Here is a 27616-nt window from a genome sequence, read left to right as displayed (position 1 = left end):
GCTGATAATGCAGAACTTTACCTTTGTATCTTGTTTGCTGTCAGTCAAATAACTACGCGGAAAATATTGATAAGTCACTCTATATATTATTTTGTTTTGTCTCGTGTAGGACACGACCGATCCGTACCGATTCTTTGTAGAGTTGCCTTCTGCACCAGTGTGTGTAAAGGCATCGCTATCAACGGATCGTTATATATCCAGCGCTATTCTAAAATTCTAATTACGTATTAAATTTTGGGTAAGTTCTTTTTTGTTACTGTTCACATAACATTCTAGATATCAAATGCATTTTTTTTTTCATTTCAATTCATATTTGTAAAGAAAATTTGTAAATAATTTCTTTGTCGTTCGTTTTACCTAAATAATTTCTTCGGGTGCACTATCTATCGAGGTAATAAAATTTAATAACTTGTAATGCCCTTATCTTTTTCAATAAATCAGTGTTTATAGGCAATACGCATTACCTTTTTAATCCAATAATCAATAAAAGGAATCGATGCGTTTTACAGTGACATAGATAATTTATCGTGTTTAAATTTGATGTCAATTATAGGTAATTGAATAGATTAAATTTTGAATATCATATTATTATGAATAATGGTGTGCTGTTTTTATTGACCTCCAAATCATAACAAGTTAATTTTAAACAATATTTGATCACTTTAGTGTGTGTTAAATTTGTAATCTGTGATTTGTAAGTCAATAGTAATTGTTTGGAGGCACCCACATATTTATATATCCAGTTAATTATTATTTATGTATGTGACAGTTATCTCTAAATATAAAAATATGTGTTAGGTACTTTAATAGGTTACTACTATTAATAAATCAGTTATTATATAAAGATCGAAAAATTTGTTGTTTAATTAACTTAAGTAATGTTCCGTCAAAAAAAAAACAATAATACCTTGGCTATCTCTATCTTTTGTTAGTTGTTGAGGAGGACAAAGGACGCTGACATTGTATTGTAATAAAAATGACATTGTAAAACCTAGAACTCACATTGCTTAGCTTTTTTTTTCTTTATCGTAGCAAATACACTGCCAGTGTCAAGTGTGCACAGACTATAAAAAAATTCGAGAATTTAAATTTACTTTTTAATTCCAGTACCATGAAGGCCATAATACTAGCTTTGACGAGCCTCCTTGCTCTGTCTGCGGTGTCAGCAGAGTCCTGCTACAATGATGTGTCTATGGACTGCGGCCAGGCTTCCAACAGCTTGGGTAAGCTATAATATACTTTAATATGTATTCAATTTAATATATGTGTTTTTAAAATTGATAAGCAAATGCTGTTTTGATTTTTTTTAAAGTATGATAAAAACCTTATGGAAACAAAACATAAAAATAATAATTTAGCCTAAACCAAAGACAGCAAATATCTCTTTCTCTAGCCTATGTCTTTTCTCTAGCCTATGTCTTTTCTCGGGTATCAAAGTATATCTATACCAAATTTCATGCAAATTGGATCAGTAGTTAAGGCGTGATTGAGTAACAGACAGACAGACAGTTACTTACGCATTTATAATATTAGTATGGATTAAATACTAAATTTGTTTTTGTTATGTTCCATAGAGTACATAGAATTGTTGTGATACTGTTTAATCATGTAATAATTATTACTAAATAGAGATTAAACTATGGAATGTTCAGAAATTAAAAGCTTTTAACGTGATTTATTCATAATATTATTATCCCGAAGTTTCTTCTCCGTGATAATAATCCCACTATTCTACTAATATTATAAATGCGAAAGTTTGTGAGGATGTGTATGTGTGTGTTTGTTACTTACTTACTTACACAAATACTACTGAACCGATTAGAATGAAATTTAGCATAGAGGGTAACTTGGATCAACACATAGCATAGGTTTTATCCCTAAAATCCCACGGAAACAGGAACTATGCCGGTTTTCCTTTGAAAACGCGGGCAAAGCCGCGGGCGGAAAGCTAGTCTTGTATATACATAGTGTAAAAATTAATTTAGATCATTACTTTTTGATTGTAATTAAACAATTGATTACATTTGTTAGTCTTTCTGAAGAACATAACTTTTTTTATAGATTCTATCTCATACAATAACAAATTAAGTAGTTGGCGGAATTTATAATTAAAAAAAATTTTTAGTCATTTAAAAATCTTATAGTTATTAAAAATTTGAATTTGAATTTTGAATTTGAATTTTGAAATTTGAATTTGAAGGACTGTTTTGAAAATTGCAAAATAATAGGCATGACGAAAGATTTTGAAATCCTCTTCCATAATGTGTGTATACGTTTACTATACAAGAAAAACCCTATATTTCGGTAATATACTTAAAAGTTAAATTTAACGAAGATAAAAGCCATTTTTCAAAAAATATTTATAAACTGTGCCAAAACAGCTCGCAGGTGTCATGGCGTAGGTGTGACGTCACTCTTTAGTAAATACGTAATTATTTGTACGCATTGCGAAGAAAATTAAATAAATATTTATTTAATATGTGTTATAGAAACGAATTTCAAAGTTTATAAGTGGTGTGCAGTATTGCAGTGTGAATCCACATAAAAATAATGCTCGAATATGTGTTAGTAATTATTTCAAGCGAGAAAATAATAAGAAATGATTGTATAAAGTGGGCGCGGAGAACCCCGAAACCACGTATTGTGAATTCACAATTATATTTCTGTTCTGAGTCGATAAAGCATACGTGAAACAAAAGAAAATAAATAAAAATGCGTATTCTCAACATATTCATAACAACAAAATACATCTGACGTGAGTTGTTTATTTAATCGTGACGTCACGCGTGTTTTAGTCAAAATGGCCAACTGCAGAATTTTAATGTTTTATTTTATTGATAATCTCATTAATCTTAATGTTTTTTAGATTTTTAAGTCACTATATTTAATTTATTTAGTATACATTTTCCCTTGAAAACACTAATATGATCATTTATGGATACTGTCGTCATGCCTATTATTAAGAGTGATGATTTTTGCTATGAATTATAAAAAATAACAAAAGTATTTTAAACATTATTTTTCTTTATCTATATCATAATATTATCTCTCATGTAACAAAATGCCTAAATATAAAGCGCCCACTTATCTTAGATATACAAGAACATAAAAAAATCCCATTTCAATACATAAAATAAAATCTTTCATAACTTTAACAAACAGAATTATACAACAATTATTATTAACTAGCGGTCCGCCCCGGCTTCGCCCGTGGTACATATTTCGCAATAAAAAGTAGCCTATGTCCTTTCTCGGGTATCAAAATATCTCCATACCAAATTTCATGCAAATTGGTTCAGTAATTTAGGCTTGATTGAGTAACAGACAGACAGACAGACAGAGTTACTTTCGCATTTATAATATTAGTATGGATGGTGATTAGAAAACCCAAAAAAGAAACCCCGATAAAGAAGTTTCACTCCAATAATTTAATGATTTTATCTTATTAAAGCGTGTTTTTTGTCTTTATCCTTAAAAAACCTATATAATTTCCTCTATGTACATTTTTGAAGTGAAACTTCTTTATCGGGGTTGGAAAAAAATGTAGGTAGTGTAACATTTTTTCGTTACGCGTGACATTTTTCCGTTACGCGCCATCTTTTTCTTATCCCTACCACGCGTGATTCGACGTATTTCTGTAAAGTTGCATATAGTAAATTATTTTTTTGAAAAATAAGGTCATAAAGAAGTTGCACTTCTTACGTGTGTACACTAGTACACGCACACATTTTTTTATTATATATTAATTGCCTCATTTTCTTACAGCCCTTCCCAGCTGTAACGCAGTGTACGGCAACTACGGTCGCCTAGGCAACGTGGCAATAGAGATGCAAGCATACGCCAACCTGCATTTGCGCAGATCCTACGAATATCTCCTCTCTGCGGCTTACTATAACAACTACCAGACTAACAGACTGGGCTTCAGTAAACTGTTTAAGAAGTTGTCTGATGAGACTTGGGATAAAACGATTGAATTGATCAAGCACATTACTAAAAGAGGTGAGTTTGTGTGTGTAAAGTAAAAATTGAAGTGTGTGGGTGGGGGGGGGGGGAATATGCGACGAAGGTAGGAAAATTGTCAAAATTGCGTCGTTTTAAAGTATGTACGTGTGTGTGTGTGTGTGTGTGTGTGTGACGTTAATATGGTAAATTTTAACATCTCGTCATTGTATACCTATATTTGTAATTTTTAACATACTTCTATTAACTTAATAACCTAAACAACGCCTGAATGTATTTAAAATTTTAATGATTGTTTTGTTTTTTATATATCTCCTCTTAAATCAGAAACATATTTGTAAATATTTTTCATATCTCCCAAGAAAAATATAAACATTAACAGTATTAAAACATTTATAAATTCTACAAATCAAAATCCCACCAGGTGGCACCATGGACTTCTCTCGCAGAAGCACCAAGAAGATAGACGAGAGGAACTCGACCATTGAGCTCCAAGAGTTAGAGTCACTCGCTCATGCTTTGGACACACAAAAGGAGATAGCGGAACGGGCCTTCCATATTCATCAGGAGGCCACCAGGAACAACAGGGAGACGCATGATCCTGAGGTATTTAATTATTGTAGTAATTTATTATCCATACTAATATTATAAATGCGAAAGTAACTCTGTCTGTCTGTCTGTTACTCAATCACGCCTAAGCCCTAAACTACTGAACAAATTTTCATGAAATTTGGTATGTTGATATTTTGATACCTGAGAAAGGACATAGGCTACTTTTTACCCCGGGAAAATGACCCAATCCCGGAATTTCAATCAACGGGAATCCACGGGAACGGGAACTATGCGGGTTTTTCTTTGACTGCGCGGGCGTGGCCGCGGGCGGAAACCTAGTATATTATATTTTTGACCATACTCGATGTTGAATATCGTATCAGTACCTAAAATATAATCTCTGTTCTAAATCAATTTTCTTATTCAAATTATAATTATGACATTATAATTATAATAAAAAAAACAATACATTAGTTGACAAATGTTTACTTAAGCATGGGGGTTGGGAGTCAGAGCTTTGCTTACTTTTGCTGAAAAGGGGGTTTGGGGGGGGTTTAAATAATTGTAATGAATCTGCTTACGTAATACTTGAACGGCCCCAAATGTTAAAAATAATTTCAAAGAAAAGGAACAATTTATTGAGCCGTTTTTTTTTTTCGCAATAATTATAAATTCGGAAAGATATCATTAATATTTAAAATCCCTAAAAAAAATCTTCTAATATAACTTTCTCCACAGATCGCCCAATACCTTGAAGAGGAATTCATTGAAGACCACGCCAAAACAATTAGAAACCTCGCCGGTCACACGTCCGACCTCAAGCAGTTCATTATTGACAATGAGGGACAAGACCTTTCACTCGCCTTATACATCTTCGACGAGTACCTCCAGAAAACAGTTTAAACGTCAAAATTCTACTATAAACTGTCAAATTTCTACCATAAACTGTCAAATTATTACCATAGACTACCAGACATGTCAAATGTCTACTAAAAATGGTAGAAATATTTTAATCATTATTATATTATGTACAAATTATAGGCTGTTTGATTTTATTGAAATTTTTAAATATTTCTTTGTTATAGCAAAGATTTGTGATTTTTTATTGCCAGTTGAAAAAACCTCCACTCATTTAGTAGAATTAATTTAAAGCTGGTAACATTTATAGTGCGTACAAAATAGGCTGTTTGAAGATCAAGCGTAAAATTATATTTCTTTTGTACAATAGATTAGTTTGAATAATTATGAAATAAATTAAAATAACCCATCAGTCGTGTTTTATTAAAGTGAAACTTTTATTACATCGTCTCAAATTTTATGGTCTGTGTAGCGCATGTCGCGTGACGCACGATACGTACGATAATAATTATCGTACAAATACGATAATTTTTAGTTAAAATTTAATGTCTATAGTGTGAGAAAAAGTACCGTGGTTTCATAAAACCACACAACATTTTTTTTGCTATCTATAGATCACTATCACTACATAGTATAAAACAAAGTCGCTTTCTCTGTCCCTATCGCAACGCATTTTGATGCGGTTTTTTTAATAGATAGAGTGATTCAAGAGGAAAGTTTTAGTATTTAATTTATTAGGTTTTAGACAAAGCGAGCGAAGCCGCGGGCGGTAAGCTAGTATTACAATAAAAACGTAAGAAAGTAAAAACTGTACATTGAATATTGAAATGCAATTTTTTTAAAGAATATTGGTCGGGTCTGCAATATCGATATCAAAGCCAAAATTATAGTTTATTTATTTATTTAACACTTTATTGTTCAAGAAACATACATAAAGGTTACAATAATAAATTTAAAAAAAGCACAAAGAGCGGCCTTATCACTATGCAGTGGTCTCTGCCAGGCAACCACGGGGAGAAAGGCAAAGAAGCGCAATATCTTGTAAAATAAAATAAAAACATATTTTTAGGTAGAGTCTAAGTAATAAAAGAATACAATAAAATATATACACATGTTATACACACACACATTCTCACAAACTTTCGCATTTATAATATTAGTGGGATTAGTAGGATTTACAAATTACAGTTGTGTAAAAAATACGGACAATCTGAATAATCAAAGATCACAAAATGTAAACAGATAGGCAGATAGGTACAAAATACTTACACCAAAGAATAAAAATAACAAAGAAACGACTCAAAATATTCACTTGGTGATCAAAGATTAGCATCAGTTACTTTATTCAATTCGTAAATTATCTTTAGAAAGAACTGAGATAACCGATAATTCTGACATTGATTTTATCTTATTGAAGGTCAATAACATTCGCCTAGGAATTCTAGAATGTATCAACTAGATGTTAAATAAACAGTTGTTTTCTTAAATCATCACCATCAAAAGGTACCTACACCTCTGATCAACGAAGTGTAAAAAGTAAAAACTACTGATTTTTTTTCGTGTCGTGTAACTGTAAATGGAAGACACAGGCTCCTGAAAAACAGTTCTTACTATCTTAGGAGCCTGGGTCGCTCTAATTTGTAAAAATATGTTCTATGTGAATGTGATTTAATGTCCGAATATTATCTATGGCCACACTGGCCCACTCACCACACCACTATATTCAAAGTCGAAACAAAAAACAAAAAACGTTACGAAAAATAACACGTTAGATATATTCAAGTGTTTTCCTATTGTATGTGTCAAACCATCACCTCAAAAGTAAAAATGAATCGCCAAATCTGTTGCTAAACGTAAATCTCGAGAGCGGAATACTGTGGTATTACTTTCTAAGTTCTAAGTTATAATCGATATCTACACAGTGTCCCACTGTTGGTATACTAAGCTCGATGGAGGTTATAGTTTTGCATACGCTGAGTACGTAAAAAATACTTATAAAATTCCAGACGCAGTTTTTTTTTCAAATACCTAGATGAATTCTTAAAACTCTATGTGTACACCCAAAGGCCAAAACAAGCAACCCGCCCAGCTTTGCTGGCAGCACGTGACCGCAAAGGTTCATAAACCTTTTTATTATTAATAATTTTAATTTTTTTAGGTTTATGAACCTTTGTGATTATTAATAATTGATGTACCAAGGAAGCGGTCACATTGTAATGGTTGTAAGTTATTATTTTCATAATTTTTTAACCACGCCAATAAGCGATCCTCTACAATTATGTTAATTTCCTTAATTTTTTCAGCAATCTAAAAAACAATTTCAGCTGTTCTCTAAATTGCTTGTGCTTGCCTATACACATCTCTATTATGGAGGCAATTTAGGGTCCAATTACAATATTGTCCCTTTTTCCAATATTGCCTTTACGGCAGGTTAGTAACGGTTTTAAGCCTTTCTTTAATTGTGCTTTTAGGAAGTTGCCAGCATTATTTAAAAACATTTCAAAACAAGTTTCCTTTTATTCTTGAAGTAGCAACAGTTTAAATATGTATTTAAATCTACTTATCAAGGTGATTGCTCCAAACTTTAACATTGTCGCACGTATGAGATAAAATTTGATAATATTACAAGTGGATGTTGGCAATTATTATTAGTTTTCTGATACTAATACCGCTATTCCAGTTATTGTTCTCTTGAAAGCCTATTTCGCAATTGATTGAAAAACAAGTGATAACTGCGTTAAAAACAACCGACTTCAAACTTGCACTTGCAAAATTTACAAATACCTACAGACAAAAATGCTCATAAAATAAAAACTACTGGGCCTATCCGAATAAAATTTTTATGGGACCAATTCGACACCATCCCGCATCGAACAAAAAAAGAATCACGTAAATCGGTTCAGAAACCTCGGAGTAATCGGTGTACATACATAAAAAAAAAATATACCGGCCGAATTGATAACCTCCTCCTTTTTTTGAAGTCGGTTAATAATAATTAGGTAGGTAATAGGTATATTTATTAATTTACTAGCTGTGCTCTGCGGTTTTACCCGCAGTGCTCCGCTCCTGTTGCTGTTGGTCTTAGCGAGATGATGTTTGTTTGTTTGAACGCTCTAATCTCAGGAACAATTGGTTCGATTTGAAAAATTCTATCGGTGTTAGATAGCCCATTTACCGATGAAGCCTCAGGAAGGCTATAAGGCTATATATCATCACACTAAGACCAACAGGAGCGGAGCAATGCGGGTTAAACCGCGGGGCACAGCTAGCAGTATAGTATAAGCTTTATGGGTTACCACACACAAAAAACTCATCAAAACTTCGAAATAAAACACCAATTACAAATAATCATTTATAAAGCCCTCAGTACACAATGGCATGTGACGGGCCACGCTTTACAATGCACAACTGGAGGCCACGATCAATTGCTGTTCACACAATGGCCCATGTCTCAACTCTCATTGCTGCCTGGCAAGCCACTTGCGATGGACGTACAGGGCTCAGATTGATATAAATCAATAAACCTGAAAGTTTCTTCATTGCTCCACGATACTGACATTTTAGGCGATCAAATACTATATTTTAATATAAAAATATAATTCTAGTTCTAGTACGCAACAAAAAAGTGCTCTATTCCGATCAGCGGTCGGTTACGAACTAAACAATGGCCCATTGTGTGAACACCGCAGGTCACGCTGCGCCACGATTCCTTTGAAGTGTGCCCAAAAAACCGACAACTCCCCGATTGCGCGCCACGACAGACAATGGCCCGCCTTCTTATACAATTGCCCCGTGTACACAATGGCAATGGCCTGCAATGGATCAGCATGGGCCATTGTGTATTGGCTTAAAACACTACAGACATAAGTAAGTATCGTAACCCCAAGCCCCCATCCTCTCGTCCACCCATCGTCTAAGGGTCAACTCACACCAAAAGAGCGTCGAAGCGCGGCGAAGCGGAGCGCAGTTTCCGTGTCATATGAATTTTAACTTTATTTTCATTACTATAATACTCATTATCGCATGAGAAGCTCGAACGAGTCGCGCGGATGCCCGCGGCGCCGCTGGAATTCCGTGGAATTCCAGCGGACGGACCGTGCGACTGCGCGAGAGGTCGCGGGAATTCCAGAGAATGCTCGAGCATTCGCGAGCGGCCGCTGGCAATATCCCGCCCCTCGCGCCCGCTCCCCGCACGCGTCTGTGCGCGCGAGCATTCGAACTGCGCAAAGAGCGACCCGTGAATTCATCGCGGGAAGGCGCGCGGATTCCCGCGACTGCTCGAGAAGTCGCTGGAATGCTCGAGAAGTCGCGGGCATCCGCTACTCCGCGCTTCGCCGCGCTGCGCTGCGCTTCGCCGCTCTTTTGGTGTGAGTTGACCCTAAAGAGGGACAGTTGCGTATACAGCCGGTATTTCTCCACAACATATACCACATGCTATTTAAATTGTACCAATTAAAATAATAGAACTGCCTCCAAGATAATATATATATTTACCACATTTCGACACAAAGTCATAGCACAGATTACTAAATTTATACTAAAGTTATATTATCAAGGGTTGCCACAGGAAAAACTCATCAGTCTTCCCCTGAAAAACTGCCCCATGCTATTGACGTTGTATCAATGTATAAAACTAACAGAACCATCTCTAAGTTATATCACAGACTAATAATCATATACTACGTATGTTATATCATATTTCGTCACGGATCAGGGTTGTCACAAAATAAAACAACAACTCGACAAAATCGTTTATTAAACACTATAAACATTAGTATCATAACCCCAAGCCCCCATCCTCTCGTCTACCCATCGTCTAAAGAGCGACACTCTTGCGTACACCGCGGGTATTTCGTCCCCACAACCGATGCCCCACGCAACAAGACCAGCGAGTGTGTAGCGGTCGGGGGCAATGGGGCACGCGAGGGGCGCACCACCGTCACCCTGGAAAGATAAAAAAGAAGATGAAACATGTTTTTAAGCTATTGCATAGCTTCTATCGCGGGCCTTGAGACGGGGACCGAATCGAGAAATAACGATGACGATAAAAGAAAAAACCTCACGCTCCCCACTCCGACGGGCGGAGGTGTGGCTTGAAAGCATGCTATGCAATAGCTTTACCGCGGCAGTCCCCGAGTGCCACACGTCTTTTTTAAGGAATAGAAAAAAGATAACGAGGCAGAATTCGAACTCGCGTCATGCGCCCCGGCGCGTCATGCTGAATTTTTGTTATGTATTCTTAAAATAAATCTCATTTATATAATCAAATCATTGGTATCTAGTTACTCTAGTTATGCTATAAAATAAGATATCAGAATACCTTAAAAAAATTAATTTTAAAGGTATGGAAAAAATCGATCCTTTGATCGAATTTTTTCAATTTTTTAACAACATTAATTTTGAAGCATTTTAAAGCAACAAAACTAAATCCATAATTATAATATGTATAATGTCAGCTATTGCCCTTGCATATGTTCAAAGGAAGATTGAATGGGAATTAGGCTTTTGATCGCAGTATGATTTAGCTTATGTTATTGTCTACCATCCTCCTTGCTTCTAGTTTAGGCAATATAAAGTCGCTTCCCGCGTCAGTCCTAATGTAGTAATGTCTATAACAGGTATGTATGTATGCTTAGATCTTTAAAACTATACAACAACGGATTTTGATGCAGTTATTTAAAAGATAGAGTGATTCAAGAGGAAGGTTTTAGTGTTAAATTTTAATTTTGGTTTTATGTTTTAGGCAAAGCGGGCGAAGCCGCTGGCAGAAGGCAAGTTTTCTTTAAAGGATAATTATTATGAAAAAGATAAGGTACTTATAAAAGAGAAGGGAATGGTTAGGTTAGGTAATATAGATAATATTTGTTGGAATTTCATTTTCCCATCCTCGTAGGGTACATTTTAAGGTAAAATAAATTAAGGGACATTTTAAAACATCATCACTACATAGTATAAAACAAGTGATAACTGCTTTAAAAACAACCGACTTCAAACTTGCACTTGCAAAAATGCCCATAAAATAAAAACTACTGGGCCTATCCGAATAAAATTTTTATGGGACCAATTCGACACCATCCTGCATCGAACAAAAAAAGAATCACGTAAATCGGTTCAGAAACCTCGGAGTAATCGGTGTACATACATAAAAAAAAATATATACCGGCCGAATTGATAACCTCCTCCTTTTTTTGAAGTCGGTTAACAAAGTCGCTTTCTCTGTCCCTATGTCCCTTTGTATGCTTTAAATCTTTAAAACTACGCAACGGATTTTGTTGCGGTTTTTTTAATAGATAGAGTGATTCAAGAGGAAGGTTTTAGTATATAATTTATTAGGTTTTAGACCAAGCGGGCGAAGCGGCGGTAAGCTAGTTCTCAATAAAGTTATTAAACACTAATCTCCTTACCTTACAAGTATCCTTGCCAGGCTGTCCACCAGCGCAAACAAAACTCTTGTGCAACTCAAACCGCTTGCCCAGTCGCGTCTGTTTTAACTGCGCGTTACATTGATGGAAGGGGACCATGTCGATCTCCACTTTTTTGAGGATCACCGCGTAGTGGCCTTTTTTACCTGGAAATTAACATAAATTAATTAACAAAGCATCTGTGTTATTAATAATTTTAAGAAAAAAAGTGTTGATTCCAAAAATCTGTGATTCTAAGGAATAAAGTGCCGTTTTGAAAGTTAAGGCCTATCTCTCGTTAAATACTCTCGTCAAAATCGATAAATACGCAGCGGCATTATAAGTTTAATAATCATTTAAATCTATACTAATATTATAAAGCTTGTTTGTTTGTTTGAACGCGCTAATCTCGGGAACTACTGGTCCGATTTGAAAAATTCTTTCAGTGTTAGATAGCTCATTTATCGAGGAAGGCTATAATAGGCTATATATCATCACGCTAAGACCAACAGGAGAGGAGCCACGAGGGTGAAACCGCGCGGAGTAGCTAGTATAAAATAAATTCGATGTAATAAATGGTAATAATATGTAGTTAGCGGTACATTTACATGCTTGCAAATGATAAATTCATGAAATTATTGTATTATTGTATCTAAGTATACTAATATTATAAAGCTGAAGAGTTTGTTTGTTTGAACGCGCTAATCTCAGTAACTACTGGTCCGATTTGAAAAATTTTTCGGTGTTGGATAGCACATTTATCGAGGAAAACTATAGACTATAGGTATATCATCACGCTAAGATCAACAAGAGCGAAGCAATGCGGGTGAAACCGCGGGGCGCAGCTAGTAGCTGATATAAACGAGTAAAAATAGCAAACTTTAGCCTTACATTATCTACACTAATATTATAAAGAGGAAAACTTTGTTTGTTTGATTGTAATGAATAGGCTCATAACTACTGGACCGATTTTAAAAATTATATCACCATTCATTTTTATGCTTTAATTATTTTTATTCTTTAATTGTTATTAATCTGTAACTATACTATTCTGTTTACGTATTTAATAATACTTGTATGAACTCATAAGGGAAGGCACTGTTTTCTGAGACACAGGTAATAAATAACCTAGTTCAGAAGGCAGAGCAAAATTATTGTGAACTGAATATGTAAAATTTGCTAATAAATATTATTATTTTTTTTTTTTTTTTAATATTCATCATGATTTCACAGAACATACCAAAAACATTCTTGCCCCATCCATTAGCGATACAGTTCTTATTATTCTCAAACTCCTGCATGTTCTCCGGCATACAAATCACGTTGATATGATCTGCCAGCTCGAAAGGTTTGTCCAGACGAAGTAAAGCAAGGTCATTGCGGAGGCTCTTTGGATTGAAATCTGGAAACGAATTAATGAAAAATAAATCCATACTAATATTATAAATACGAATGTAACTCTGTCTGTCTGTTACTCAATCACGCCTTAACTACTGAACCAATTTGCATGAAATTTGGTATAGAGATATTTTGATACCCGAGAAAGGACATAGGCTACTTTTTACCCCGGGAAATATGATAGGTTTTATCCCGGTAATCCCACGGGAACGGGAAAAATGCGGGGTTTTATTTAACTTTAACTGCGCGGGCGAAGCTGCGGGTGGAAAGCTAGTAATTAATAAAAACGTCTTTATTGCAGATATAATAATTAATATGTAATATCTATACAGTTTTAACGGAACAGTAGTAAAGGCTAGATGGTTTCGAAAATTTTTATGAATTGCAATTCATTATTATAATTTAGTAGGTCCCTAAGTACCTACATACACAAAGATAGTAAGTACCTACAGTTAAACAAGAACAAAAAATACAAAACTACCAGAAAAAAAGGAAAAATTTACTAAAAAAAGAGCGTGTGTGTGCCTAGCTCACGTGTCAGAAGGGAAACTTCTTTGGCAGAAATCTTTGAAGACACCAAAATCGTCGCTTTACTCCATGACGTGACGGTATTGCCATGACGCGACCTAGAAATTATACTATCAACGCGCCTAAAATAGTTTTACTTCGATTTTGATATCTTTGAATCTTGCCAAAGAAGTTTCACTTCTGACACGTGTGCTCACGTGTGCACACACGCTCTTTTTTATGTAGAGGTAAATTTTTCAGTGTGAGCATCAAACTCACCATTTCTAATAACAATCTCGCTAACAAGCCGTTCCTGCGCTTCCAGTCGTTCCTTGTTTGTCTGTGTGTCCCACTCTCCCGCCCGAACTTTTAGTGTTCCTGGAGCGAACCTGAAAAATGTATGTGTAAGTATACACCTTGTATTATTTGTTTTTTGTCGCCGCCCATAACAATTCACAGTATTAGGGAACAGTGCGAACGTATTGCCGGCTTTGAGGTGGGTGTAGGCTTTTTGCTTAAGGGTTCACATGGACATGTCATATTGGTGGTAGTTTGTTCCACAAGAGTGTGGTTCGCGGAAAGAAGTACCGTGCAAAACGCACGGTTTTCGATCGCCATGCATCCAGATTTTTGCTTGTGCCGAGCAGTGCGGTGATGGAATTGCAAAATCGAATGCATAGCTTATTTTTTTAAATCCTTATCAATATTTTAAAGTGAAAATATAAGATTTGTTCATTCATTACACCACAGCATAACTATTTAGTAAAATGTGATTACGATTTAATTCAAAACAAATCGACCGATTAAAAAATTAATACTTGCCTAACTTAGAAACCGCGGGACACGGTTAGTACTGTAGATAAAATAGTTTACTAAGGTTATTAATAGATGGCGTTAGGAGCCCACAAATTACTGTAGTGAAATTGTTTCAGTAACTGTCAATTACAGGCAAGAAGAATACATTTTTAAAATGGTAGTTTAATACGTTATTCGACGAATAAGTTTTAAACGACGATTGAAAAATCAGCCCTAAATGGGATTGATACATAGTACAAACTACAAAGTCGCTTTCTCTGTCCCCATGTATCTAAGGTATGCTTAAGTCTTTAAAACTACGCAACGGATTTTTTTTAAATAGATAGAGTGATTCAAGAAGAAGGTTTTGTACATACATAATTTTTTAGAAAAAGCGGGCGAAGTCGCGGCCGAAAACCTAGTATGTAATTCATAATTATATGTAATAATACTTAATAGATTGATACCATAATAGTTTTCACTGATCGATTTTCTTTAGGGACAAGTAGTAGGTGATCAGCCTTCTGTGTCCTACGACCGAGACATTTTTTTGTTCGTCTCCACCGGGAATCGAACCCAGGACCCCTCGGTGCTACGCTTACGCGTCAACCACTGTACCAAGGAGGCGGTCAAACAGAATATGTATAATGCATCTGCCCGAGAATGCTGTTAGAATTTGTACTGATAATATAAACTTACGCTGCTGCAATATGTGCGCCTGTCATCACCACCTGGGGGTGTATGAGCACCCCAACCCCCACGTAACTGCCATTTAGAGCGTCTAAAAGAGCTATCACCCAGGGGAATTCACCGAATTGCGCTTCATTGCCCTGAAATAGAAAATTAATACATATTATTAATACATGATAACAAAAATATAATATTGCTGCAAAAAAACCAAGAGAAATAAGCTACTTGTCGCGTAAAGAAGAAAATTATAAAAAAAATAGTTTATAACGATCCTCATGTGAAACTTAAATCATTAACGGGAATGATTCAAATATTAGCAATTTTTTTATCTCTTCATGGCAAGAAGATTAGCAATTCTTACAATTTTTAAGTCTTTAATAAATAAGAGTGTACAAAAAAAGTGATTTGATTTCGACGAAAAAAAATTGGAGTCTATGGTTCTTCCCGATTCCAAGAGAATCAATTTCTGTCAGTGATAAACATCCAAACGTTTTGGCGCCAAAAATCAAGCATTCTTACGTCTTTCTGACAGATCTATTTATCAATTCTATTGATTCCTGTGATTGATTCTAACCAAGAAGCTTATATCTAATACACTGGAGATTTCGGTATGAGCATTGACGTGTAACAAGAAAATATTGCCCAGTTCATGTTTTTTATCACTTTCACACCTAACTTGGTATTGCCACTGTTAATACGAAGTTTTCCCAAGGCTACTATGTATGCTGTAATATTCTGTGCAAAAGGTTAGTTTTTGTTCATGAGTTTGTTGATAAATTGCCAAAAACGTCATTCAGAAGCATTGTTGGATGAGACAATTATTATTTATGCTAAATAAAATAAGTATCTGAACCAATTATTAAAAAGCGATACTCCTTGATTATGGGTAGTCACCAAGAAGCTTATATCCTCTAATACACTGGAGATTGCACTATGACCATTAACTTGAAACAAGAAACTATGACATTCAATGACGTCAGTCATGTTATTTGTCTCTTTCTGTCGAGTGACCACGCTGGTTTGTAAATTCAGGATTTTTCAAAATAGAAAAAACTAAAAATCATGGTCTATAAATAATAACGACATATATTTTTAACAGTATTTATATTATAATATTATGGTCATACTTTATAGGTAGGTACATACAATTTTAATTGGTATAGAATGATAGTTATAAATAACTTTTGGCTACAAAGCTTGGATATGAACCGATATATAGCATTAACATCCTTTGTAAATAGAGGAAAGTTGTGTTTTGCATGAGATGCTGTTTACCAAATTGTAAGCTACTCAGATCTTCTTTTTAAACGCGTTGCTTCGACGGGTCAATTTCAAGCCAGAATCATCAAAGAAAAACTGTTTAAGCAGCCTTGCACAAATTTCAGCTAACTTTACAAAGTTTATTTTTCAAAAGGTATTTTTTTCTGGGTCGTAATCCTCAGTAACCTTGATGGGCACATATATTTCTTTTTATTTTACTTTTTGGAAAGCTGAAATACGTAAAACAAAAAAATATGAGGTAAGTTAAAAAAGTATAAATATCAATGTAAAAACGAACAATCTTATAACTACATGTGAGTGCAATACCGATGTCATGTGTTGTTTCATTACTAGTAACAATCTTTAAAATGGTGTTCTAAATTTTCATCATAATATTGTTATTACAATATATTCTCTTCGCTATCCATAAAAACTCGTCATCATGGTTACCTTACTTGTTAAATCTGTTTATTGAAAACTTGTTGAAAAATGATAAAGTATTAGGGAAATAACAAATTTAATATGACTGCTTACTAAAATGATGCTAAATTAGACAATTTTTGCCATTGAAATGATTCTAAACAGGTAAATGCAGGAGTATTGAGGAATATTGTAAATAATAATAATAAATATAAGCAATTAAAAGGACTAGACCACTCAACTATTAAAAAGACTTTAATTACAGAATATAAAAAGAGATTAAGTTTACTTTGTAAAACACAACTTTCAGGCAAGGCTTTAATAAAATCCATTAACACGTACGCAATACCGATATTGACTTATTCATTTGGAATAATTAAGTGGAGTAAAACTAATATAGAAACAATAGAACGTAATACGCGAACGATACTCACAAAATATAACAACTTACATCCTAAATCTGCAATAGAAAGGCTTACTATCAAAAGAGAACATGGAGGCAGGGGCTTAATAGATATCCGACATCTCTGGAAGAAACAAATATCCAAACTAAAAATATTTTTCCAATCTAAATCCCGCACCAGTAGCATACACCAGACCATTCTCCAACACGATCATAAATACACACCACTTAACTTAATTGAAAACACAGATATACCAAATATAGATGCAGATCCTACTAAACGAAAAATCGAAGATTGGCGAAAAAAAGTCTTACATGGGCGACACCCTCATGACCTGGCACAACCACACATAGATACAATAGCATCAAATAAATGGCTTAAAATAGGTAATCTTTTCCCGGAAACCGAAGGATTCATGATAGCAATTCAGGACCAGATAATCAACACAAAAAATTACCGAAAATATATCATCAAAGACCCTACAATAGCAAATGATAAATGCCGCAAATGCAACACTCAATCAGAAACCATACAGCACATTACGGGAGCATGCACAACACTAACACAAACAGACTACACTCACAGACATAATCAGGTAAGCAATATCATTCATCAAAAACTTGCAATCAAACACAAACTCATACACAACACAAACACGCCATACTACAAATACACACCAGAAACTGTCCTAGAAAACGATCATTATAAACTATATTACGACCGCGCCATACTTACAGATAGGACAATTCATTTTAACAGACCGGATATAACTTTACAAGACAAAAGAAATAAAACAACTTACCTCATCGATATAGCAGTTCCAAATACGCATAATATACAAAAAACAATATCTGAAAAAATTAATAAATATAATGATCTAAAAGAAGAAGTAGTACGAATTTGGAGACAAGATAAAGTATACATTGTACCAATAGTTCTTTCTACTACCGGTGTTATTCCCAAACATTTAAAACAAAGTCTAAAACAAATTCATCTTGAAGAAACCGCATTTATTCAACTACAAAAAGCAGTCATACTTAACACATGCAGAATAGTAAGAAGATTCCTCCAAATAGAAGAAAATGACAATACTTGACAGACAGACAGACACATATTATAAATAAATTACAAATGCTGCATTTACTTGGTTTCCGCCCGTAAATGTGGCTGCTACCAGCATTTATGCTGAGATATAAATACGCAAATAAAAATAATAATAAAAACATTTATTGACAATAAAACACACCACACAGATACAAAAAACAAACATAATTAAAAAAGAAAACAAAAAAAACCAATAGAACTTAAAAACTAATAAAACTTACTTAAAACAAAACAAATAAAATAATATAAAAAACCTTATAACTAAACTTAAAAAATGTAACTAAAAACAACAACAAAGAACTGTGTGGTAAATGTCCATTATCAAAAGGGACTACTCAGTTAGAAGCTGTAGTGCCCCATAGGAACACTAACAGCACTGATTTTCAGGAGCCCCTATCGATTGCGACGATTGGAGTTACAGCTTATACCTACGTACTTTGCATTGTAGCAAAGTACAAACACAGACTATAATAAATTAATAGATAACAAATCTGAATAATATATATATGTATATACAACGATGGAATAGTGATACGTGTGATATATATTTATTAATATTAGCACTTACTCTGCTTATATAGTATGAGAAATAAATGTGTAATAAATTAAGAATAATAAATAACTAAAATAACAAGTATTATATTAAATGCGTAGAAATATACAAATACAGCGGGAAACATCAACGACACTAAGGCTGGTACAGCGTATTTAATAAATGTTTTTTATATTTAAAACGAAAGTTTGTGATAGTTTTTACTTCAGACAGGGGTGGTGGAAGGTTGTTCCAGCACTTAGTGGCGCTGTATGTGAAACCGCCTCTAAATGATGCAGTGTGGTGCATGGGAACCGAAAGCTTTATGCTGGCAAATCTGGTTTTGTATTTTAGGTCGCTTCGTTGACCTAACCAAGCTAATTTTTCATATAGGTATGATGGTATTTTTTTGTGCATCAACCCAAATAATAAAGTAGCAAAATGTAATTGCCTACGTCCATCCATATTTAAAATACTGGCGTCTTTAAGATAGGGACTGATGTGGCTCCTAGGTGGAACGTTCCAGCAATATCGTGCGCAGGCATTCTGGACGCGTTGTATAGCTGTTTTAGTACGGCTCAGCAGTCTAGGGCCATATACAGTATCCGAGAAGTTGAATAACGTAAATATACACTTGCCTGTGAAATTCTATGCCAGAATTTGGTGTCCAAACATTTCTGCAATTTTGCACAATACAATGCATTCTTTATATTCGGAAAATATTCATTAAATAAGCAACAATATTAACTTAAATATTCGAAGCGACGCAATTTTTTTGACACACATGCCATATTGACAAAGTGAGAGTTGCTACAATTTTATTATGGTGACTACCCATAATCAGGGAGTATCGCTTTTTAATAATTGGTTCAGATACTTAGTTTATTTAGCATAAATAATAATTGTCTCATCCAACAATGCTTCTGAATGACGTTGTTGGCAATTTATCAACAAACTCATGTACAAAAACTAACCTTTTGCACAGAATATTACAGCATACATAGTAGCCTTGGGAAAACTTCGTATTAACAGTGGCAATACCAAGTTAGGTGTGAAAGTGATAAAAAACATGAACTGGGCAATATTTTCTTGTTACACGTCAATGTTCATACCGAAATCTCCAGTGTATTAGATATAAGCTTCTTGGTAGTCACCATAATAAAATTGTAGCAACTCTCACTTTGTCAATATGGCATGTGTGTCAAAAAAATTGCGTCGCTTCGAATATTTAAGTTAATATTGTTGCTTATTTAATGAATATTTTCCGAATATAATGAATGCATTGTATTGTGCAAAATTGCAGAAGTGTTTGGACACCAAATTCTGGCATAGAATTTCACAGGCAAGTGTATATTTACGTTATTTACAATATTCCTCAATACTCCTGCATTTACCTGTTTAGAATCATTTCAATGGCAAAAATTGTCTAATTTAGCATCATTTTAGTAAGCAGTCATGTTAAATTTGTTATTTCCCCAATACTTTATCATTTTTCAACAAGTTTTCAATAAACAAATTTAACAAGTAAGGTAACCATGATGACGAGTTTTTATGGATAGCGAGGAGAATATATTGTAATAACAATATTATGATGAAAATTTAGAACACCATTTTAAAGATTGTTACTAGTAATGAAACAACACACGACATCGGTGTTGCACTCACATATAGTTATAAGATTGTTCGTTTTTACATTGAAATTTATACTTTTTTAACTTACCTTATATTTTTTTGTTTGACGTATTTCAGCTTTCCAAAAAGTAAAATAAAAAGAAATATATGTGCCCATCAAGGTTACTGAGGATTACCACCCAGAAAAAAATACCTTTTGAAAAATAAACTTTGTAAAGTTAGCTGAAATTTGTGCAAGGCAGCTAAACAGTTTTTCTTTGATGATTTTGGCTTGAAATTGACCAGTCGAAGCAACGCGTTTAAAAAGAAGATCTGAGTAGCTTACAATTTGGTAAACAGCATCTGATGCAAAACACAACTTTCCTCTATTTACAAAGGATGTTAATGCTATATATCGGTTCATATCCAAGCTTTGTAGCCAAAAGTTATTTAAAACTATCATTCTATACCAATTAAAATTGTATGTACCTATAAAGTATGACCATAATATTATAATATAAATACTGTTAAAATATACCTATGTCGTTATTATTTATAGACCATGATTTTTAGTTTTTTCTATTTTGAAAAATCCTGAATTTACAAACCAGCGTGGTCATTCAACAGAAAGAGACAAAAAACATGACTGATGTCATTCTAGGTCATATTTTCTTGTTACAAGTTAATGGTCATAGTGCAATCTCCAGTGTATTAGATATAAGCTTCTTGATTCTAACACTAAAAATCATAGATAATTTACGTTATAGTGAAGTCCCATGTCCCCTAGTGGGGTAAGGGGCAGATGCATTATACATCTGTTGAAACAGATGTTCTTAGTCTCCACGGGGAATTGAACCCAGTACCTCTCGTTTCCACGCTCACGCGTCAACCACTTTACTAAGGAGGCGGTCTAATTTACGCTATATATAGCGTATAAAATTAAAACAAACATACCATATTTCATTATTTTATCTGTGCTATATGTAAAAAAATATCATTCTAACAAACCTAATAAATACTTACATTTCCACCCGTAATCTGGAAGTCTAGACCATTAGGGTTCCTATATCCACACTGTTTCAATAGCTTAGGGTCCGGTTTAGGCGCCGGGTACTTATTCACAGTGTCGGGTTCTGTACAACATCTTTCCACAGTTTCTTGACAGTCCTCTTCGCCAAATCTTAAATTATTAAATCCATAATTAATATTATACATGCGAAAGTAACTCTGTCTGTATGTCTCTCATGTCTCTACTGAACCAATTTGGATGATATTTGGTACGAATATATTTTATGAAATACTAGCTTTCCACCCGCGGCTTCGCCTGCGCAGTCATAGAAAAAGCCGCATAGTTCCCGTTCCCGTGGGTTTTGCGGGATAAAACCTATCCTATGTCCCACAGTCCCGGGGTAAAAAGTAGCCTATATCCTTTCTCGGGTATCAAAATATCTCTATTCCAAATTTCATTCAAATTGGTTCAGTAGTTAATGCGTGATTGAGTAACAGACAGACAGACAGAGTTACTTTCGCATTTATAATATGAAGTATGGATTTTTAAGAATAGAAAAAAATCGATCAGAAGGCCGGATTGTTTTTATCTATTTGAACTCTAGATAAATATAAATAAATAACATATGCGAAAGTAACTCATAGTAAGTGAGTAGTTTAATTTTTACGCGGGTTTTCCTTGAAACGCCTTCCTAGTTCCTACGCGGACAAAGCTAGTCATAAAAATATAGTAAAAAAAAAACCTAAAAATCACGTTTTATGATGAAAATTTTACCATAATATAAATATACAAAGGTTGAATTAAATATCTTTTTTAAAAAGAGACAGAAAAGACTCAGCAACATACAAACACACACACATATCTAAAAAAAGTACCTGATATCCAGCATCCCCCAGCCGGTGACACTCGCGTTAGATATCTCGTTACCATTTAAGTCCTTATCGCACAGGTAATAAGGCACACACTTGCATTGATTCCCATTGCTGTCTGTTAGATATGTTGCGGCCTCTGTAGGCTTTATTGTGATCTGAAAATTTTTAAACCAACAAAATTACAACATTATTATTTTTCTCTGTAATACATCCATACTATTTTAATTTTAATATTATAAATGCGAAAGTAACTCTGTCTGTCTACCTTTTCCTCAATCACGCCTAAACTGATGAAATTTGGTATGGAAATATTTTGATACCCGAGAACCCCCCGAGACCCCTATGTCCTATAGGCTACTTTTAATCCCGCGAAAATGACGCAAATCAGGAAATCCCACGGGAACGGGAACTATGCGGGTTTTTCTTTGACTGCGCAGGCGACGCCGCGGGCGGAAACCTAGTAAGGTATAAGTAGAACAGAGGCTCTAGGATCGATTAAAAAATACTGCTAAAGAAATCATTCGTTACCAGTTTTTTTAAGAGGAACAAATTCTATGTTAAACATTTTTTTTCCCTTTTATTTTTTTACATATATCTAAAAGTATATACTGGACTAGCTAGAAATGTAAAAACGCCTTCAAAAAGTACAAAAAAAAATCAAGTAGGTAGAGTCAGTCAGTAGTAATTAAGTTGTGTACTAATTTACTACGTACTTACTTAGTACGTAGTGTACTAAGTAAGTACGTAGTAAGTAGTGTACTTCTTATTAAAAATTTTGCCTATTCTGGATTTTTTTAACTATTTTCTCTTATTCTTATATACTTCAATATTTGCTTAAAAACATACACACAGTGGAACCACATATAATAATACTAAGTATATTATACTATTATGGTGCATTTACAACAAACGAACATAGAGCCTAGAGCTTTAGCAAGAGCATTCTTTCGTGATCTTTTAGTGTAAACGAAAACTCGTATTCAGTGTTGTTCAGTATTAAAACATTGCATTGAATCTTTTCGAACACACTTAGAACAACGAAAGAATGATCTACGCCTGTTTATACTAAAATAATTTGACATAGTGGAGTTAGAATGCGCATTCTCTCGTTTGATGTAAATGCACCGTTAGACATATTTTGTAGAACATAAGGTAAAAGCTACGAAGATACGGCGGTAGTCAAAATCGCTTCCTAATACGGTGGTATTTCTATTTTCGACTTTTATTCCTGTTTTATTAATTTTAAGTACACCAAAACGTAAACTATTTATTTCAAATTTATTACTTCATGACTTAACTAACGTTTGCAAGTATAGCACATAGAGAACAAACAAGATCAATCAATCTGTGTAACGGCATCGACGTGAGAGGTGTTTCCATACAAACGCGAAACAACAAAAGTAAGTACACTAATATTTATAAACTAAGTTTTTCATATTAATAAGCCGTTCAAGTTTGTATATGTATTGTTTATAGCATTTTCCTACTATTACACTCACTATTTAAATAGCTTGTTTCATATTTGTAAGTCATTTTTTACCCAAAAAATAAGAAATAAAATACCGCCGTAATACGATACGAATTTTATAGATTAATCCTAATACGGTGGTATAACTCCGAAATAGGAAAAATACTGGGCATGTTTAATTGCTTATAACTTTCAATTTATTTAGTTATTGAATTAGTTCCAAGATTAGTTAAAATAATTATTAATCTGATAAATTAGAAACCATATTCTGCGGTATGTGTTCTTAATTAGAAAACCAGTTAAATATGAAAACGGTTGAGTACAAAATGTTTGTTTCTTAGAAGGGGTAAAAATAGGAAGGTGTATTTTAATGTATCACAAATCACTTATTTTGTTTAGCTGTTTAGCTGTTGATTTGAGTTTGACACATCTGAGCCAAAAAACTGTTATCGTTTGATTAAGCATTTACATTCTCTTGTTTATCGAATTTTTGATGGGTCAGAATTAGGATTATTAAAAACACGAGTAGTTTTCCTATTACGGTGGTAGCTATTTCCAGGTAACTCTGTATTAGGTTATATGATCTCCTATTATGGCCCTATTCATAGAACATAAAATTACCAGATTTAGGGTTGCGTAAATAAATAAGAAGTTTGGTGTATTTTTTGTGGATTTTTATTTGATAATTGATATGCGTGTTTTTTTTTTTTGATAAAACTTAAAGCATAAGTTTAACACATTATAACTGAATCAACGTAATCAAACCAATGGTCAATAAATGAAAAACTTACAATTTACTCGACTAACACAATTATATTATATTATTTAATATAATTTCTGACCCTCCGTATTAGGAGCCGCCTACCGCAGTAATAGGCTCTGACTAATATCATACCTCCGTATTAGGGAAAATCGACATGACTATTTAAATATTTTTTTAAAATTAGAAATATCATGAAAATAAACATAGATTCAACAGCAATACAAAATTTTAGTTCCACTTTTAACGATAAAGTGATTTGGCACCTTTAGAAAGACATACAAATGCTTATTTTTGTTACTTACTTTCTAATGTTGCGAAATACCTCCGTATTAGGTGCTTTTACCTTAGATGGTCTTACCACAAACACTTTAAACACAGTCTAACTTTAAACCAGGGATCTGTCTCTTTAATAATAATTGTCTATGTGAAATACGACAAAACAAGATTAAAGAGAACCCGCGTTTAAAGTTAAACCCTGTCTAAATTTTATTGTGGTAAGTAAGGACATAGAACCTTTTTCGTCAAAAACTCACATCTTCCAATTTTTTATCTCCTCCTGTCGTGGTGGTGGGAGGAGTGCCAAAAATTTCCACCAGGACACTCGGGTCTATCGTGGCTTGGGGGTATCCAGCTGTCAGCACCAGAAACGAGCTGATGATGAAAAGCATCTGAAAACCAAGTATATATTATAAGTTTTTTTTCATCCCTCAGAAAGTTAATTAATTCTAAAGGGCGTAAATACCAGAAATTGAACATCGAAAAATCAATCAGAGCATTTTCTCTAACACCTAGCAACATAAGTATTATGTGTAGCATTGAGCAAAATGAGAGATTTTAAAAAAGAAACATGAGTTTTATTTAATAATTCAAAGTAAATTAAAATCTATAAGTACTTATATTATAAAGCTGGTGAGTTTGTTTGTTTGAACGCGCTAATCTCGGGAACTACTGGTCCGATTTGAAAAATTCTTGCGGTGTTAGATAGCCCATTTATCTAGGAAAGCTATAGGCTATATGTATATCATCACGCTAAGACCAACAGGAGCGGAGCAGGCTGGGTATAACCGCAGGGCACAGCTAGTTACATATAAAGTTAATGAAGCATTTGGACATTTATCACTACACTAGCGGTCCGCCCCGGCTTCGCCCGTGGTACATATTAACGTTTTCTCTACATAAGAACCATCCTCGTACTTCAAGGAATATAATAAAAAAAGAATTATCGAAATCGGTTCAGCCGTTCTCGAGTTATGGAATTACAACGAAAAGTGGCATTGATTTTTATATATATAGATAAATATAAAAGCTACAACTTAGGCGCGCCGCACACCAGGCATACATTTGTATCTCGATAATTGTGGCGCCACATTTGAAACGCGACACATTTATCGCCCCCATATATTTGTACGCGAGCACGCACACCGAGGAAACATTTGTAGCGGGCGCACTTTGTGGCGAGACGTTGTCCGCGCTACACGAATTCAAGATCGAACACGTTCGTTATTTGTGGCGCCACACCAAGAAATCGTCGTCATCAGACGATGATGTCGACATTCTCAAAGCGGTGCCACGCTACAACTGTGCTTCCGATGTGCGCATATACAATACATTTGTAGCAAGCTGAATTGTAGCGCATTGATTGTGGCGACGTAAATGTTCGATGCATGTAGCATGTGGCGCTGGTGTGCGGCGCGCCTTACCTTTTGTGGGAACGCAAGAAGGATTTTTAAAAATGTCACCAATGAACACAATCTACTATTACCAATATTAACTGTTAATGGTGTCTTGTTTGACATCAAATAATAAACATCTACCCTCACTTGTAAAATTTTATTTATTAAATGCACATAAAATATAAGCACCTGAAGTGGACTCTGGGAAGACATGGGTTAATAAGTTAAATAAATAAATACAAATAAAAAACCCCACCAACATCATAATATTTAATTTTAAATTATAAATTTGCAAGAAGGGTTAAATATGTAAATTGATTTGATTTTAATGAAGTCTCATAGATGGCGCTGTTTCAAATTTGTCTTTATACTACTAAGATTCATTAAACTGTTTCTCTGCCAAAATAACGTAAATGACGTAGTTTCTATAGTGTAAAGCTAGATAATAGCGTGGCTTACCCAAAAACAACATTTAAACATGAGTCTTTAGATTGTACGCTGTGTAATACACGGAATACGTAAGAAAAATAAAGGTTCACAGCTCCTCCCCCGGAGGTGATAGCATGATAATATGTATATAAAAGCCTCTCCCGACCTGTTAGTAATATTCATGCAAAATTTGAAGTCAATCTATGCAGCACTTTTCGAGATTAGCTCGGACAAATATACAGACAAACAGACAAACAGACCATGTCTGGTTCATTACATACAAAACAGGATTAATGCCATCCGACTACCAATAGATGCCGCTAAGTGTATCATTTTAACCAGCAAAAAATAAAATTAGATTTAATTGCAATTTCATTGCTTTTTATAATTTTTTACATACTTTTGTAAATGGAACCTACCTATTTAATTTCATTTTCGCTCGATTTTAACTAATTTTACAGAAAAGTTTATATTCAAAACAACGCCATCTCATGAAACTAATATAAACAAGTTATTCTCCTCCGATTTGGCGATGCTAAACGAATAATAGATGGCACTACAGACTTTTTACGTTACTTTTCACGTTTTTAACACAGACTAATAATAATAACACAGACCACAGACTAATAATAATATACTACGTTTTTAATACATAGTCTCATTGCCTTTGCCACCTATAAAAATATTGTAAATGGGTTAAAGCCGTTATTAATTATTACAAACTGCGTTCCTGTAGCGGCCTATATTAGGTAGGTACCTAGTGTATTGATAATTTTCATTCGGAAAACTTGCGAGATTGTGTGAATATTTGATTGCAAGATCTCATTACAAAATAATATACAACCACAGACTAATAATAATATACTACGATACAACCTATACTTAAACCGTAGTAAGTATAAATAACTAT

General features: G+C 34.1%; 2 protein-coding genes across 4 annotated transcripts in view; one reads left to right on the top strand and one right to left on the bottom strand.

Annotated features, from left to right (window-relative positions):
• Positions 1–23: 23 nt before the first annotated feature.
• On the top strand, positions 24–5782 carry LOC123702368 (ferritin, lower subunit). Of its 2 annotated transcripts, none has more exons than XM_045650109.1 (5): positions 24–238; positions 1108–1223; positions 3766–3999; positions 4385–4566; positions 5251–5782. In XM_045650109.1, exons 2-5 carry the CDS (start codon positions 1112–1114, stop codon positions 5413–5415), a joined length of 693 nt encoding a protein of 230 aa, XP_045506065.1. In that variant the 5' UTR covers positions 24–238; positions 1108–1111; the 3' UTR covers positions 5416–5782. The 2 variants fall into 2 exon arrangements, with proteins under 2 accessions (XP_045506065.1, XP_045506066.1); XM_045650110.1 differs by lacking the exon at positions 24–238 and adding an exon at positions 281–391.
• Positions 5783–10109: 4327 nt separating this feature from the next.
• Positions 10110–27616, bottom strand: part of LOC123702361 (phenoloxidase-activating factor 2-like) — a 42232-nt gene continuing 24725 nt past the window's right edge. For both annotated transcript variants that reach the window (XM_045650100.1, XM_045650099.1), the window contains exons 2-9: positions 25138–25272; positions 22377–22528; positions 21516–21672; positions 15171–15301; positions 13956–14065; positions 13012–13173; positions 11775–11938; positions 10110–10314 (exon numbers count right to left, since the gene is read on the bottom strand). In XM_045650100.1, the coding sequence (XP_045506056.1) occupies positions 10126–10314; positions 11775–11938; positions 13012–13173; positions 13956–14065; positions 15171–15301; positions 21516–21672; positions 22377–22528; positions 25138–25272 (1200 nt within the window). In that variant the 3' untranslated portion in view covers positions 10110–10125. The remainder of the gene's footprint in view (positions 10315–11774; positions 11939–13011; positions 13174–13955; positions 14066–15170; positions 15302–21515; positions 21673–22376; positions 22529–25137; positions 25273–27616) is intronic.

The sequence above is a fragment of the Colias croceus genome, chromosome 23, assembly GCF_905220415.1.
Source record: "Colias croceus chromosome 23, ilColCroc2.1".
Lineage (NCBI taxonomy): Eukaryota > Metazoa > Arthropoda > Insecta > Lepidoptera > Pieridae > Colias > Colias croceus.
This window is presented reverse-complemented; position numbering and strand designations above follow the sequence as displayed.

Bases quoted from the DNA above. Each gene is read 5' to 3' on its own strand.
- LOC123702368 (XM_045650109.1), top strand. From the start codon at position 1,112: ATGAAGGCCATAATACTAGCTTTGACGAGCCTCCTTGCTCTGTCTGCG. The intron at 1,224-3,765 runs GTAAGCTATAAT...ATTTTCTTACAG, and splicing joins CCAGGCTTCCAACAGCTTGG to CCCTTCCCAGCTGTAACGCA. The intron at 4,567-5,250 runs GTATTTAATTAT...CTTTCTCCACAG, and splicing joins GGGAGACGCATGATCCTGAG to ATCGCCCAATACCTTGAAGA.